The sequence below is a fragment of the Adiantum capillus-veneris genome, chromosome 24 (assembly GCF_014529385.1).
Source record: "Adiantum capillus-veneris isolate H3 chromosome 24, ASM1452938v2, whole genome shotgun sequence".
NCBI lineage: Eukaryota > Viridiplantae > Streptophyta > Polypodiopsida > Polypodiales > Pteridaceae > Adiantum > Adiantum capillus-veneris.
Genome location: NC_140954.1, coordinates 96,743,338 through 96,759,834, shown reverse-complemented (window position 1 = coordinate 96,759,834; position 16,497 = coordinate 96,743,338). Strand labels below are relative to the sequence as shown.

General features: G+C 44.5%; 1 protein-coding gene across 1 annotated transcript in view; it reads right to left on the bottom strand.

Moving 5' to 3' along the window:
- RH39 overlaps positions 1–16,497 on the bottom strand; it is a 45,929-nt gene that overhangs the window by 10,055 nt on the left and 19,377 nt on the right. Inside the window, exon 4 of the mRNA XM_086499121.1 lies at positions 16,264–16,404. Within this exon, the coding sequence (XP_086355247.1) occupies positions 16,264–16,404 (141 nt within the window). The remainder of the gene's footprint in view (positions 1–16,263; positions 16,405–16,497) is intronic.

Below are 16,497 nucleotides of genomic sequence, written 5' to 3'. Positions count from 1 at the left end.
TTTGTTTTGAACATATATGCATCTTGTTGTTCCTTATGTGTTTCATAAAGGCGTCTTTTTTTCCGCCTCATGAGGGTGTATGCTTTAGTTGCTTCTACCCATTCCGCACTCATTACATTCCTTGATTTAAGGCGTTTTTTGGCCTCCTTGCATTCGTCATCGAACCAGATGTTGTGTGGAAGTCCTTTAATGTGTCCCTTACCTCTTGATTTGGTCATTGTGATTTTTGTTGCTTCACATAATGCATCCCGAAAGATCTTCCAGCCTGTTTCTATGTCATATGTGATGTCTCAACATTCAAGCAGGGTGTCAAGCATTCGAGTATAGGTGCTTCTCTTTTTGTAATCCATTACATATGAACTACTTGGCGCGCGTTTCTTTTGCGACCGTGTCTCTGTTGACGCAAGTAGGCGTACATGTATGGGTATATGGTCTGAGTTGGGGGATATACTCCCAATCTCGAATGTGTCTATTATGTCCAAAGCATCATGCGCTACCAATGCATAGTCAATGGTGCTAGCCCCTTTGTTAGATGTATAGCATGTAAAATGGCTTGTACCCTCAAAACGGCGAGTGCCATTTAAAACTAGCATGATCATAGCGTGCATCATACTAAGCATGGTTAGTCCTTGGGCATTGACTGTTTCATCACTGGATCTTCTATCCCATGCAGGGTCTAAGGCTATGTGTCCATCTTTGTCAAATGGTTGTAGCCCATGATCCCATATCTCTGTTTGAGTGTGAGCAATCCTTGCATTCATGTCTCCCATGTCCATACATAGGTCCTGGAAAGGATCCGTTTTGTCCAAACCATGCATGTCATAAAAAGTGGACTCTCTGTGTGGAATATAGCATCCGGCGATGTATATAGGCTTGGCTTGAGTATGCACCTTTGCCCAGATGTACCTTCTATGTGTATCCACTTTACATACATCAATGATGTCGCGTAGTTATTCCTTGTACATAAGTGCTATCCTATCCCTCCTTGCCCTCGTATTCTCATACTGGGCAGCCATAGAGAATGTGTCACATACCCTTCAATGCATGGTATACGGCGTGCATCATGTTCCCATGTTTCTAGCAGAGGATGTCCGCTTGCAGTAATACTTCCATGAGGCCTTCCCCTTTCTTCCATGGGAAACCACAGCAATTCCAACTAGCGATGTGAATTCGCTTGGTCCCATGGGTCGCGTATCCCTACGTAGTAGTGCAGGCCGTTTCCTTCTTGCGCTCCTCATATGCGCGTCGTCATATTTCTTGTTGAGCTGGTGTGAAGTCTTCTTTGATGTGGTATTTACTGTTTTGCAGATAGAATCTTGCATTTTCTAACACAATGGCTCTTTTACATGCGTCTAGCATGGTACATACCACTGCGCGATCACCTTCCTTCTTCTTCCCTATGCGGTGTGCACCGTATACCACTACATCTTGCATACCAAAGTGTTCGGTAAAGAAGTCTGATATGCTTGCACTTAGAGTGAAAACGGTTTCGTTGTCCTCTTCGCTAAGTCCTCGAATCATGACATTCATGGCGCGTTTTTCCCGTTCATTCTTTTCATTTATATCCACATTAGCCTTTATGTGATGCTCCTGTGCAATGTGATCCATCGCATTCCCATTTGCATTCTGGACAATGTTAGCCCATGTCCCTACATCGGTTGTTGTTTGTTCACATAGGTGAGTAAGCTTCTCATCTTGTGTGAACAAGCGGTCTTGCGTTGTGTTCGTCAAACTCTCAAGCTTGTCTTGCATTGTTTGAAACTTGTCTTCTTGTTGCTTGAGGGCTATTTCTTGTAGTTATATCTTATGTTCCATGCTTTGATTTTTGAGCGTGAGATCTTTGATGTCGGTGGCTTGTTTCAAGATCGTCTCATTCTGTTGCATAACCATTTGCTGTAATGATGTGAGCAGCCCCCATATATCCTATGTGGTGCATTGCATTTTCCCATCGTTATGTGTTGACGTTGCCGACTGAGACGGAGGGGTTTTGGACCCCATTCGAACAAGTGAGGAGCTCACCATAAATCCGCTCCTTGAGGTGCGTTTGTTGAGTTGGTCACTGAGCATATGCGCTTCTATTCCTGGAATGTCTCACATCCCTCCAGAGGAGCAGCTCGCACAGGTCACCAAGGGGAGAGAGAGAGAGAGAGAGAGAGAGAGAGAGAGAGAGAGGCGGGAGGCTCTATAGCTGCCAGCACGATTGCTGTCGAGCACTCATGACGGGGAGGCAGCTGCCCTGGCGGCCATGGCGCGTAGGTGGACAGGTGTGTAGGTGCGTAGGTTAGTGGGCGAGCGGACTGAAGCGCGCAGGCGGGCAGGTGTGTGTGTGAGAGAGAGAGAGAGAGAGAGAGAGAGAGAAAAGAAAGAAAGAAAGATTTTTAACGTCTATGTCAGGCCGAAATCGACCTATGAGACAAATCAAATGTACATTGTGTGTATGTCATCCGTCTATCGGAAAGACAAATGAAACAAAATTGATACAAAACTGAGCTGAATGTAGGTAGTGGAGTATCTGAGGAGGGATGGAGCTCTATCTCTAGGGGTATATGCATGTCTGTATGCTCAAGGTAGTACAATCATGAGAATGCGTCAAGCTATCTAGCTCCATCCTGTACTAATGGGGGGGTGTAAGATGTGGTACATGGGTGGGTCTGGTGCCAAGGCTACCCGGATGAAAGCTGTCGGGTCAGCCCTCATCTGAGCCACTCGCTCCTCAGTGGCACGGCGCTCCCGGGCTCGGATCTCCTCGATCTGTCGGTGGTGGGAGCTCGCGCCCCTGTAGCCTGTGACTCGTGGTCGTCGTCTAGCTCGGTTCACCTCCGCCTGTGGGAGTGTCACTCCCCTCTGAGTGTCTGGTGAGGGGGGGGCGGAAATCCTCTGAAAGAAGTCTGTGAGCTGCGACTGTCTCCCCTCTGGCTGTGTAGCTGTGTGTGGCTGTAGTAGTGTGTCCCGATGGCTCTGTATCTCTAGTAAGAAACGTCCGAGCTGTCTCTGATCTCGAGATTCCATGATCTCTCGGAGAGTGGGCTGTCCTCTAAAGAGGGCCTCATACCTGCCTCTGATCTCAATGTATGCTCTGCATCTACATACAAAGTGCTCCTCACTCTCCACCTCCTCTGTGCAGGCTCTGCAGATTCGCTCCCCCCTGGGAACACCAGTATGTCTCCCGATCTCAATCTCTAACCTGTGTGCAGCCACTCTCAGCTGACCAATCGCCACCCGTGAGCTATGTGGCATATATGTGTCCATGTAGCGTGGTCTCTGTATGAACCCCCCAGACAATATGGTGAGAAACTGGTCTCTGTAATCTGACATCCTCGTCCCCAAGCTAGGTGCCTCCCAGACTCTCCTAGTGTATAGCTGCCACAGATCCTGTCTCAATACCAAGTTCCTCTCACTGCGAGAGAGGTGAACATATGGTGAGTGGGGGTCGTACTGGAATGGTGGTAGGCTCTCCATGTCAAGACCGTGTCCCTCAAACCATGCTCTGACCTGTGAGAGAGAGAGAGAGAGAGTGCTAGGCTGAGGAAAACCATTTAGTCAAATGTGGTGTATGCCTCTTGCATATCATCCAGTGCAGACCATGTCTATCATAGCTTATCCTATAAACGTACAACAGTGTACTTATACCACGCACTCGTAGAGAGAGGTACCATAAGTCACATCTTGACCCACTTACCTTTTATGTGATTGTGACTATACTAGGGTGACATTAAATACGGCACTTTGCTTGTGAAGAAACATAAAAAATATTTTAAGATATCAGTCACTTACCTTGTCCTTGACAGAGTAGTTAGTGTTATAGCGGAAGCGTTAACAGTACTAAGGTAAAAGTTGATCTACCTCACGGTGTCGGGGGATTTGTGTTCGAAAGGTGAGCCAGGGAGGCACGGGGCCTCTTGCTGTGAGAGGTGCGAGGAAGAGAGATACGGCAGACACAATTAAGGGAGACAAGCCTAGAACAAACAGCTTGAACCAAATACTGAAGCTTGATAACCCAAAACGGACAATAAACAACACCACTGCTTAAATTAAATATTAATTGCGGAGTTTTAAGCTCCTTACATCGGCTTCACCTGCTTTAATTGGCCTTAATCTGCAGCTTCGCGGTCGAGAGAGAGATTGAGCTTCTCTTTGGTTATGGCTATGGGAGCTTGATGCATGAGAGTAAGCTAGGGAGTTTAGGATTAGAGATAAAGCGACTGTGGAGCTTTGCTTAGGAGCGGCTGTGGAAGATTAGCATTAAAGTGAATGGCTTATGAAGCTTAGCTTGCATGGGCTATGGAAGGTTAAGTTTAGGCTAGAAAGCTCGCTTAGCAGTAGGATTCGAATGGCTTAAGGAGGTTTAGCTTAGGATTAAGGTGGGTGAAAGAAGGTTTGGATTAGACTTGCATGTTTAAGATAGGATTTGAATGGACATGGAGGCTTGGATTAAGCAGATTATGAAGCTTGGATTAAAGAGCTTAGGATTATAATGGCTAAGGGGTTTCAAGCTTGAGTGCCAAGAAGATCCAAAAAGAGCCGCTCCCTCCCTTCTTTTATAGTAACCACTTTTTTCTATTCTCGGCTAACCCATTAGCGATATCGCTAGTGGGCACGACCTCGATGACGTGGCAGTGGCGGAATCGAGCAGCACCAAATCTATCGGGATCAACACCAAACGATGCGCGCTGTCCTGCTAAGCGTTTCACATTTCACCATCGAGAGCGTCCTCGCCTTCCCTTGCCTCACGCAAGCAAAACAATCCCCCTGCACAGGCGCTGCTTGCTGCTCGCCATCTCCTTGCTTTTTCGTTCACACCTCTTCTTAAAACATTTAGGGTGGCCCCTTTTAATTTACGAAGTGGGCGGCCGGTCCCCTCAAGGTCACCCTATTTGGCTTACACTTCGACTAAAGCTTCACCAAGCTCCACAACTTTCTCCAGCAGCCCCGTCCAACAATCTCATCAAGGATTCTCTCACCTTGGGATAAATCCCGCAATCAATGCATTCCAAAACCTGGACGAAAGACAAAAACTCTCAAATGGCACTTCGGCCGAGCCGATTGGATCGGTACGGAACCGACCCCCGATGAATCTTTATCGGCCAATATCTTGCCGATCGGGACTCCGATCACTGATCTGAAAAGAACAACGCGCTCCAGCAATTGATCACTTCAGCCCAATGCATTCATTTCATTTTTGTCCCCCTGCAGTTGCCCAATCCAGTATAGATCTGCTACTCGACTCAACTTCAAACTGACATAACTTCCTATCTATAGCTCCAATTAACGAGCCGTAAAGACAAGCCTGTAGAGCACTTCAAGTACTACAACTCTAATAAATAAAATCCCAGCTATGACCACTTCAAGCATATTCACTGTTAGCATTACCAAGACATCTTTTGGCCCTTAGAGCCACATCTGGCATACTTTTAACTTAAAATTGGCTTGTTAGCAAGCCCTTATTACTACTGAATAATCATGTAGGATTCAAATAAACCTAATTGGCATCCCTTTGCTCATTTTCTTGTCATGGAAGCGGAGCTGCACGACATCCACCCCCTCTGAACCTGCACAGCCTTTGATCTGTGCCAATTGCATTTAATCAGCTTCATCAAAAACATCATTAGAAAAATCATCTGATGCATATATAACATTGTCCTCTGGGGGTGGATCTGAATTGAAATCTTCAAGAACAATCTCGTCTTCTCGCTTCTTGAATAGCTTGATCCGTTTTCCTGCAATAGGCACCTTGAGCACAGTGCCATCAAGTTCGCAAAATTGATATGTTGCATTATCAAAAACATGTAGCACCATATATGGTCCAAACCACCGTTTAACCATTTTCCACATAGCAGTATATTGATTCTCCAAGCTACTGTCATAAACAAGTACCCAGTCACCATCTTTGATAGCATATAGTCGTCGTCTGTGCTTTCCATCAAATGCTGCTTTATTCTTCAACCTTGCCTCCTTAAGCTTCTCTTTAGCTTGTTCAATATCTTCTTGACGCCTCTCAAGCTGGCGAATATGTAGGGCAAGCAAATCTTCAGTAGACATACCTTCTTCCCATGGCATTATGGTCCAAGTTATAATTGCTTCTTCTATAGGCTTTTGCCCGTGCATCAATTCAAATGGCATAAAACATGTTACAGAACTGTGTGTAGTGCGATCAGCCCATAAAGCAAATGACAAGAGTTTAGGCCAATCACCAATATGCCCTTCACATGCCTTCGCTAAAGCTTTAACAATAGGCAGATGCCCTCTTTAACTTTTACCGTTACCTTCTGGATTATATGCTGTAGTGAGAGCGAGTTTAATGCCCATACGAACAAAAAACTCTCGACCTTCATCTGCATCCAGCTCTCCTCTATCCGCAGTAATTTTGCAAACACATCTATACTTGGAGATAACATCTTCAAGCCTGGAGATAACATCTTCAAGAAGAACTTGCATACTGGACTGGTAGCTTTGGTACGCAAAGCTCTGCCTTCAACCTGATTAGTAAGATCTTCTCTGGCAAGAACAATATATCTCATCTGCCCACACTCCTACTAGCATTGCAATAAGGTCCACCAGCCACTTATAGTGCATAGCCAGTGGATAGGTGGGATGCAATCCATCTCTATGTCGCACATTAGAATATTGTTGGCATATTACGCATGTTTCCACAAATTGAACCACATCTTTATACATACCTTTCCACCAATACCGGTCTTTAATCTTGACAAAAGTTGCTCAGACTCCTCTGTGTCCAGCCCATAGACTTTCATGAAATTCTTTGATAACATGTTGTTGAGTTGCTTTATCACAAATAACCCGTTGTGGTACCCCTCCTTGGTGCTTTGGTTGCTTCCATATATGTCCATCCTTCAGAAAATAGCCGTAGGCCTTTTTGTTGATCCTCTTGTAATCTTGGTCACTCCATCCTTCTTGTCCAGTGAGAGTGCTTAGGTAGCGGCCAATCATAAGCGACTCTCCGTCATAGAACTCTTCAGAAAATACTTCAGAAACATGGGCAATATTACCACAATTGGCATGTAGATAAGAGGACGTGTAGAACTATAAACCAACATCATCACTTGTGGTCAGCATCTCTTCTTCATCTTCAAACCTAGCTCTTGATAACATATCTGCAACAGGATTATCTCTACCTGCAATATGACAAAATTCAAGGTTAAGAGACTTAATATAGGCTATCCATCGTAGCATAGCAATATCCGGAGTAGAGCAATTTGCAATCATCCCTATCAGTGGCAAGCAATCTGTTTCTACTACGACTCAAGCTCCAATAAAGTATTCTTTATCAGACCTTAGAGCAGTAGCAACGCCCCAAAGTTCCCTCTTAACCTGTGGATAACCTCGTTGACGAGCATTGAGTACCTTGGCTCCGAATTTAACTGCATACCTATGTCCTTCTGCATCATCTTGACCTATAGCCCATCCAATACCTGTCGGGCTACTGTCAACTGTTAAAATAACTGGCCTTCCGCATTTGTAGTCGACTTTCCTCAAGGTCGGAGCCTCGAGGAGCATCTTCTTTAATTTCCTGATAGCCAATGTGTGGACTTCTTCCCAAACAAACCTTTTACCTTTCCTTAGCAATTGATACAGCACCTCTGCAACATGAGCAAAGTGTGGCAGCCAAATAAGATAGAACACACACGCACCCAAGAATCGATGAACTTCGGTAACCGAAGAGCATGTTTCCTTCATCTTTTGGATAGCTTCAACTTTTGCTGGACTCGGCCTTATACCCTCAGGACTGCACATATGTCCCACAATTAAGACCTCCTTAGCACCAAAAGTTGATTTTTGACCTGAAAGTGTTAACTTCTTCAAGCCTCGATAAAGTAGCATCACAGTCAGCAATATGTTGAGCAACAAACTGCCGGCACCCCCTCTGATCTTTTACCTCGTCTTTGGATCCTTCTTCACATCCTTTAATTGGTAGATCATCAATGAAAGGCATAGTAACATGTGGGATAAAGTCCCTTAATACTTTATTCATGCCATTCATCATATGAGCTACAGAATTAGTAGCACCCTGTAGCAGAGTGCACATCCTTACCAAACCAAGAGGAGTACGCATTGTAGTAAGATCCCTGCTCTCCAAAGCTAACTATTGATCATCCAGAAAAAGACCACCCATGGAGTAAATAGATCTACCTGCAAAGGCCTCAGCAAATTCATCCACAATTGGGCCACTACCCACATTGCGGATTGTTACCTTATTAACCGGCTGCATATCCTGAATGAACCTTAACGTACCGTTTTTCTTCGGAACAGTAAACCATCGATTAGAATATGGTGCACATGATGGCTCCAAAATTCCCATTTGAATCTTTTCATTAAGCAAATTGATAATCTTTGACAAGTGAGCTTTAGGAACTGGAATAGGACATAAGCTCCATGGCATGTGAGGAACAGTGAATATAATCACAGGTGAAACAACACTTGGATCCACACACCCAATCTCACTCGGCTCAAAAGCGAAAGCTTTACCATGTTTTTCGAGCATACCTTGAAAACACTTGATTTCCTCTCCGTTACGAAAATCATCTTCTCCAACCTTCAGCTGTTGCAATGTCTCCTTAGTAAATTTATGCCCTATGTTCTTTGAATTCTTGAGTATAGGTTGTCGAGAAGCTTCTTTGATCACCCCATCACTTCCTTCTGGTAGCGGTGTAGCCACTTGTCTCACTTTCTTTGCAACAGTCTTGTATTTTGTCTCTACCTGTGCTTCAACTGCTTTACCTGAATCACCCTCAATACGCATAAGTGCTTCATATATACCTAACTCATCATACATGTCCATTGAGTGGACCTTAACCACTTCAGTTCCGCTTTGTAACTTGTGTTGCCTGATCTCCTTAAGCTCTGACATAGTATCTTCATAAGATACCTCTTCAAAGATCCCTGAAATCACATCATCTGATTCAAGCACATCACATCCCTGCAGTTCACTTTGGACATACTGTTTTTCTCACTTTGGCAAATCATTAAATTTTTTGAAAGATACTGAACCTTCAGATATGCCGTACGGATTTTTCGTAAATTACGCCGCCAACTTTTGGGCAATTCTGCTTTTGAGTTTAACTTTTTGGGGCTTTGCTTTTGGGCATCCCTTGTAAGAATAAATCAAGGGTCTCACTCGGCAGGGCATCTGAACACAAAGCCTAGGCTCAGTTGTACTTTGCACATAGATTAAAATAAAAATAAATACCGAAAGGGGCACCAATCTTTGGAGCCAATATGACCTGAAAGTGGCTATCATCAAATCAGGATCGCTCCTGGGGATGTATACAAGACCGCGTTTAGGACGTCCTTTGGATTGTACGAGTATCAGGTGATGCCTTTTGGTCTCACAAATGCTCCTGCAACGTTCAATAGGATGATGGACACGATTTTTCGAGAGTATAGGTCATTTGTGGACACCTTTTTCGACAACATCATCGTTTTCTCCAAGAATGAGACAGCACTAACACCATTTGTTTCCAAGTTTTCCAAGCACTGCGGCAACATTGGTTGGTGATTAATGGGAAGAAGCGCTAGTTTTTCTTACCACGGATCCACTTTTTGGGACACATCATCTTTGCGGAGGGTGTCAAAATGGACCCAGCCAAGGTTCAGACCATTCGAGATTGACCAAATTTGAAGAATGTTCACGAAGTTCGAAGCTTTTTTGGTTTGTGTTCTCACTATCGGCGGTTCAATTGGAAATTTGCGGAGATTGCTTCTCCTTTGCATGTTTTGACACAAAAAGGGGTTCCTTTCACATGGGGACCATCTAAGATTGCAGCCTTCAAGACTCTCAATGAAAAGTTGACAATGGGTCCACTTTTGGTTTTGCCAGACTTGCAAAAGCCATTTGAGGTTTACAGTGATGCATGTGGTCGCAGTTTGGGAGCAGTCTTAATGTAGGAAGGCCATGTTATAGCTTACGGAAGTAAAATGTTTTTACGAACAGAACGGGTTGCACAGATATATAAAAGAGCTTTTGGCAGTCATCCATGCTCTTACTCAGTGACGAAACTTTTTACTCGGAGCTGATTTCACGATGTTCACCGATCATCCGAGTTTGCGATACTTTGTCTCAGAAACAGCTTTAGAAATTAGGACAAGCAAATGCCGTGGGCAAATATTTTGTCACAATTTCATTTTCACATTGTCCAATTTAGGGACTGAAAAAGTAGTGGCAGACGCATTGTCTCACAAACCACTGATTTTGGCTATTTTGGCGATTCATCACCACAACTTCGAGGATATGGTAGATCAGTACTCCACAGATCCAAATTTTGCAGACATCTTTGACTGATTGCAGAGTGGGGAGGTAGTTGCAGGCTATTCCCTCAAGGCTATTTGATGCGGAAAAATATGTCTTACGCGAGCATTGCAGAAGAAGGTTTTAACAGAGTGCCACTGTCCCCCTTTTTCGGCATAGAAACCACCTCTAAAGGCATGGAACCGTTCTTCTATTGGCCGAGGCTCAAAAAGGATGTGGACAAGTATATTTGCAATTGTTTAGTATGCCAAAAGGTCAAGTTCGACAGGCATAAGGCACCAGGCCTTCTGCAACCTTTACCTATACCTAGCCGACCATGGGAAAGTATAGCAATGGACTTCATTTTTTATCTTCCCAAGGCTCAGAGTGGACGTGATGGCATTTGGTCAGTCATCGACAGGTTTAGCAAACGGGCGCATTTTGTTTCGATCAAGAAAACACTTAAGCCCAACCATTTGGCTAAACTGTTTGTCTCACAGATTTTTCAACTACATGGTATGCCTGAGTCTATAGTTTCAGATAGAGATCCTCGTTTTACCAGTTTAGTTTGGCAGGCAATCTGGGAGAATATTGGTACACGGGTACGCTTCTCGTCCTCTTTCCACCCCCAGACCAGTGGTTTTGAACTTGTTAAAGTCGTATATCTCTGATCAGAAGGCTCAGTGGAATAAGTATTTGCCCCTGGTGGAGTTTGTCTACACAACACAATACATACGTCTACGAGAAGGGCGCCACTTGAGATTATCGAGGGTGCTAAAAAGGTTCCACCTATTCTAAGCACCAAGGATGAGACTTTTAAGCAGATAAGTACATTCAAGATTTGGACATGCTTTTGCTAAGGTACGCGAGGGTCTCAAGAAGTTTTGAGCACGGCATAAGAAGGCAACGGACAAGCATTGACGTGGCTTGCAGCTGAAAGAAGATGATTGGGTGCTTTTACCGTTTGAGAAGGCACGCCTACGGAAACGAAACGGTAAGAAGCAACTTTTTCCAAAGTTGAACATGCAATACTATGGCCCTTTCCAGATTCAGGAGAAGATAAATGATGTATCCTTCAGACTCAAGTTACCAAATACTTGGAAGATTCACAATGCTTTTCATGTGAGTCTATTGAGACCTTTCAAAGGTGAGGTGCAAGTGGACAGGAGCCAGAGGAGCAACGTGAAGTGGAAGAGACAGAGGAGATTCTCATTCCAGAACACATCTTGGCTCACAAGGAAAGGAAAGTGAAAGGTAAGCTGACGCACCAGTATTTAGTCAAGTTCGACTATTCCAAGAGTTACCAATGATCAGCAGGTTGAATTTGGTGCGCTGTGGACTGCACAAGAGGAAAGTAACTCCGCTCCTTTATCACAGACTACCCAAATGGAACAAAGTCACTGATTTCTTTTGTGATTTCAAGGATACTGACAGGCTGACAGTATTCTGTTGTATGACTTTATGAAAAGAAATACTTTAAAATGGGAATTTCTAAAATGATAGGTGTGTAGTGTTTGAGTGCATGTTTCAAAGACGAAATGACTACATCATTTCGGTCTTGTTCACCTGAGGGGTGATGTGGATATGATAGTAGCAAGATTTAGTTAATCAAGACATCAGTTGGAGATCGGTGCGATCTGGCTGTGATTGCTAAATACCTTACCGTGATCATGATTCTCATCTAAGATCTCCACAAGGATAGTGATGTGAATAAGATGTGAATGTTCACTGACTGTCATCTTCGTGCAACTACTGGATATGTGTCGTATAGTATGGGTACTTAGAGTCAGTGCCTAGTTTATGTCCTCTGTCTGTTTTTGCAGGCATATTTGAGGGCGATTACAATTCTTTGAAGAGCACTATAACCGCGAAATGTTTAAGACCCAAAACGTGAGCGTTTCAGCCCAAAACGTTTCACCCTAGGCTAAGGCCTCACTAAAACATCTAACCAAAACGCCAATTTTGTGTATGTATAGAGTTATGTAAAAACAGAATAGGTGTTCACAGTGTAGTGAGTAGAGACACACGCTAAGTTAACCTTGAAATAGCAAGGTGTTTTCACCTTGCATGGTGAAACGTTTCGGCTGATTCACCCTTTTCACGTTTCAAGCCTACTGAAACGCGTTTTGCGGTTACCCTCTTCAAGAGAGGGGTATGTCACAAAGTGATGATGTGGCATGACCTAAAAAACGGACTCCGGATAGAGAGGGGTCAAATTCCTTGTGAAAGGTGCAGAAGAAGTTTACCAACTTTCAAGTCTTGCCGAGTGGCCTATTTTTCAAAGTTCACTTCCTACCAACTTATGGCACCTTGTCCAATGGGGCCTAAGGGAAACAAGGGATTAAATATGAAAAGCCCACTCTCTGATCTCCAAAAATTGTAAAAGGTTGATGACGTGGCAGCTGCAGAGACGCCAATGATTCGCACTACTGACGTGGCCGGCCGTACGGATTTCTGCGGTTTGCGTTGGAAGCTACTAGCACTAGCTTTTGGCAAAAGCAGGATGCTTATCCATTGCCAGGGCCTCATTCCTGGGCAGATATGCTTAAGAGCACTGATGACAAGAGGATCCTCGAACATTGTACTTTGTGAAGCATTAAAAAGAGGATCCTCGAACATTGTACTTTGTGAAGCATTAAAAATAAAGAAATACCAAAAGGGGCACAAGTCTTTGGGACCAGTCTCTCTGGGCGTGGAACTCCACCGTGTTGTGTCGTTTCTCTCTCAGTTTTTTCAATTCTTTTAGTTTCTCTCAAGTGTTTTGCATTAGATTCTCGGCTTGAAGTGTCCAAGTCTATTACAATGCCGCTCACGTGCCTCTCTGACTAGGGCATGTTGTGGCACCCACTAATGAACTAGAGGGCTCGAACTTTTGTCAGTGTAGTCTGTGCCACACCAACAAACTCCGTTGAGATCTTGGTACTGCCCTACGACATGGACAATAGGGGTATATATGAGAACATAGGGGATCTATGACACCAAAGACCCCTAGGACTCAAGGGAAAAATACGTCTTGCTAGCAAGAAGATATATGGCCATGGAAAGAGCCAAAAGTTGATCTAAACATGGTTGGAAAATTCCAACATGAGAAAACTACCTCGCTCCAATAAGGCATAGCCACAAAACAGCCCTCGCTCTCTCTCCCAGGATAGAGAGAAACCGGGACTGACTAGACAAATCTAGAGAGATGTCGTAACTCTAACAAAAGATGGCCTCGATTAAAAGCCATCTTCAATCCCTACTCATGTGACAGGGACAGCCAAGTCATCCTAGTATCCAGCTGAATGAGATCATGTCTGATGGTCCTGCTAATCTCTAAATCTGTCAGGGTGAGAGATGGTGCATCCAGGGAATAGTAAGAAGGGGGCAGCCTGTCCCCATTAAATCCATGTAAGCGCTAGTCGTGCATATCTATCACGTGGGAGCTCCCATGTGTTATGAATGAAAGACACTGGATCTAGTAAGAGCCTCCACCACAATTGGTGGTGCAAGAGAGAGAGAGAGAGAGAGAGAGAGAGAGAGAAATGAAATGAAATGTTATATTAACGTTTCAAAAGTCCAAAATGACCTATGAGACCAATTTGTTACAAAATGATGAATCTAATACCATGTCTGGGTACAAAAGAACTAAACCAAAGATACTACTACTAAAATCCATCCTCAACTGCACTCTGGATGTCAAGAGAGTATAGCTCGAATCTTCTGATGTAGTCTCCGTCGATGCTGTGTAGCCCCTCTCCTCAATCGTGGCCATCTGGATCTCCATAGCTCCAGTGCTCGATCGATGAGAGTGTCGGTAGTGGTCGAATGAGTGTGGGCCGAGCTCTGCAGTGATGGCTAGTAAAAAGAAATTTGTAATCTGTCTCAGGGACTGTCTCTCTCTCTCTCTTCCCAGTAAAGTGTCTCTATATCTGTGTAACTCAAGTCGATATAGCCCAAGACATCTTTGATCCTCATAACTCATGACACTAGAGAAAGGACCAAAACCCTCTCTGAATAAGCAGTGGAAACGGCCCCGGTACATTGTGCAATGACATATGTAACGTAGCTCTGTCTCTGGCTCTAGCTGGCATAAGCGGCATATCCCGTTGTCTGCTGGTATCCCTTTGAATCTACCAGTCTCAATCTCTAGCTGATGTGAGGATGTGCGTATCTGACCAATGGCACACCGCAAACCATGAGACATGTGTGTGTCCATGTAGCTAGGTCGAATCACAAACCCATCTCCTGTGAGGTAGAGAAGATGCTCTCTATAGAAAGCCATCTTCGTGCCCAACTTTTGTGGCAGCTCTATCCATGTCCTCCTCGTATCCAGCTGGATCAGGTCCTGTAGAATGAGTCTAGTAATCTCCACCCGCGTAAGAGACATCGAGGGTGCCAGAAGAGAGTACTCGAAAGGGGGCAGTCTGTCCATGGTGAAGCCATGCGTCTGAAACCATGATGTCATATGTGCGTACCAGCATGAAGTGTCCCCCTGAAGAGCTAGCTGTCTGGAAGACTCAAGGACAATCTAGCATATCTGTCTCTAGTAGTATCCCATAAGTTGTGCACAAAGGAGACTGATCTAGTAGGCGCCTCAATCTCCATAGGAGGGGCAGCTAGCTCTGCTCCAATGATAGCGTGGGGTACGGAGGCCTTGGCTCTGATCAGTCGAGAGATCATAGATACCAAGGGCCTCTCCATACGTCTCCAACCATCCTGGCCTACAGAAGGTCCCCATACATGCACCCCATACAACATAGCTGAGGCTACTAAAGTATCAAAGAGCCATAACTTTGTCCGAGGTTCCTGGAACTGAACCTGCGAAAACATCCTCTCCAAGCCTCCCAAGGCCGCAAAAGCTCTAGTCAGTCTAGTATGCTGCTCTTCCCAAAGAAAACCTCGGCCCAATGAAGACAACCCCAAGGTAAGTGTATGCATCTTTATACTTTACAATCTCTTGACCATATGTGAAAGTCTGTGTTGATCTCCTGATCCACTGTGGTGTGGTGTTAAACACCATAACCTTGGTTTTACGAAGGTTTACAAACAATCCACTATCCTCTGCAAAACTGTGTAATGCATCCAACTTTCGCTGCATACCCTCTGGTGAGTCAGAGATCAACACAATATCATTAGCATATAACAACAATGGGATCCACGTCCCCTGCCAGCTGGGCACCTCTATCACCCTCTCTGTCAATGTAATCAGACACCTCATCAACATACATACCAAATAGAGTAGTAGACAATGGGCAACCCTGTTTCACCCCAATGGTGGAGTGAACTAAATCAGATATCCCCTCCGGAGTGCGTACATGTCCCATCACTGATTTGTATAGAGCCATAATCCCCCAAATCAACACTATGGGCACCCCCATCTCTTGCAGCCTGCACATCAATCGAGCTCTCGATACCATGTCAAATGCTTTGCGGAAATCCACAAAGCTACAATAAATCCGTCTCCCATGTGACCTGCCCTCCTCAATGATGGCTCTGAGTGTCAGAATATGATCAAGAGTGGAGAAACCCCTCCTGAAACCGGCCTAGCCCTTAGCTCGTACACACTCACCCTCTGTCCAATTACTCAACTGTTGAGAGAGAGAGAGAGAGAGAGAGAGAGAGAGAGAGAGAGAGAGAGAGAGAGAGAGAGAGTATTGGGATGCATAGTTGGTGAAGTCAGACTAAGGGACATCACAGCTGTAGGACAATGAATAATGTAAGATTGTGGGATGTTTGCAAAATTAGAAGACTAGCCTAGGCACAACACCATGGCCCATTACCTCTAAAGAAAAAAGATACAGTAGCTTGACATCCTCAAAAGCACAGAACAATCTCCACAACGAAACATGTAGCCACTACTCTAGTACAAGAAAATGAGCATGTAAGTCCGCAAGAATCGAAAGTAAAAGAGCACTTGGCTTCAAGAACCAAAACATAGCTTCGAACCTACTTTTGTATTGACAGACATCCTCCACCAACACCTTCCCGTTACGTCCAGGTAATGCAACACTGCATGCAAAAAGTAGGAAAGCACCTACCTTGGTTATAGTTGCAGTTACAAGGACCATTTGAAACCCCGCATTTTCTGATTTTTTAGACCGGCTCCTTAATGGACCCAAAAACTTCTTTACATCAGGTCCAAAGCCACGATCAAACATAGTATCTGCCTCATCTAAAACCTGCCTCAAACAGAACAACCCAGCTTAGTTGGGTGGAGTGTCATATAAAAGGAGCCCTGTCAAATCAACAAACTGCGTACAAATCCCAGTGTA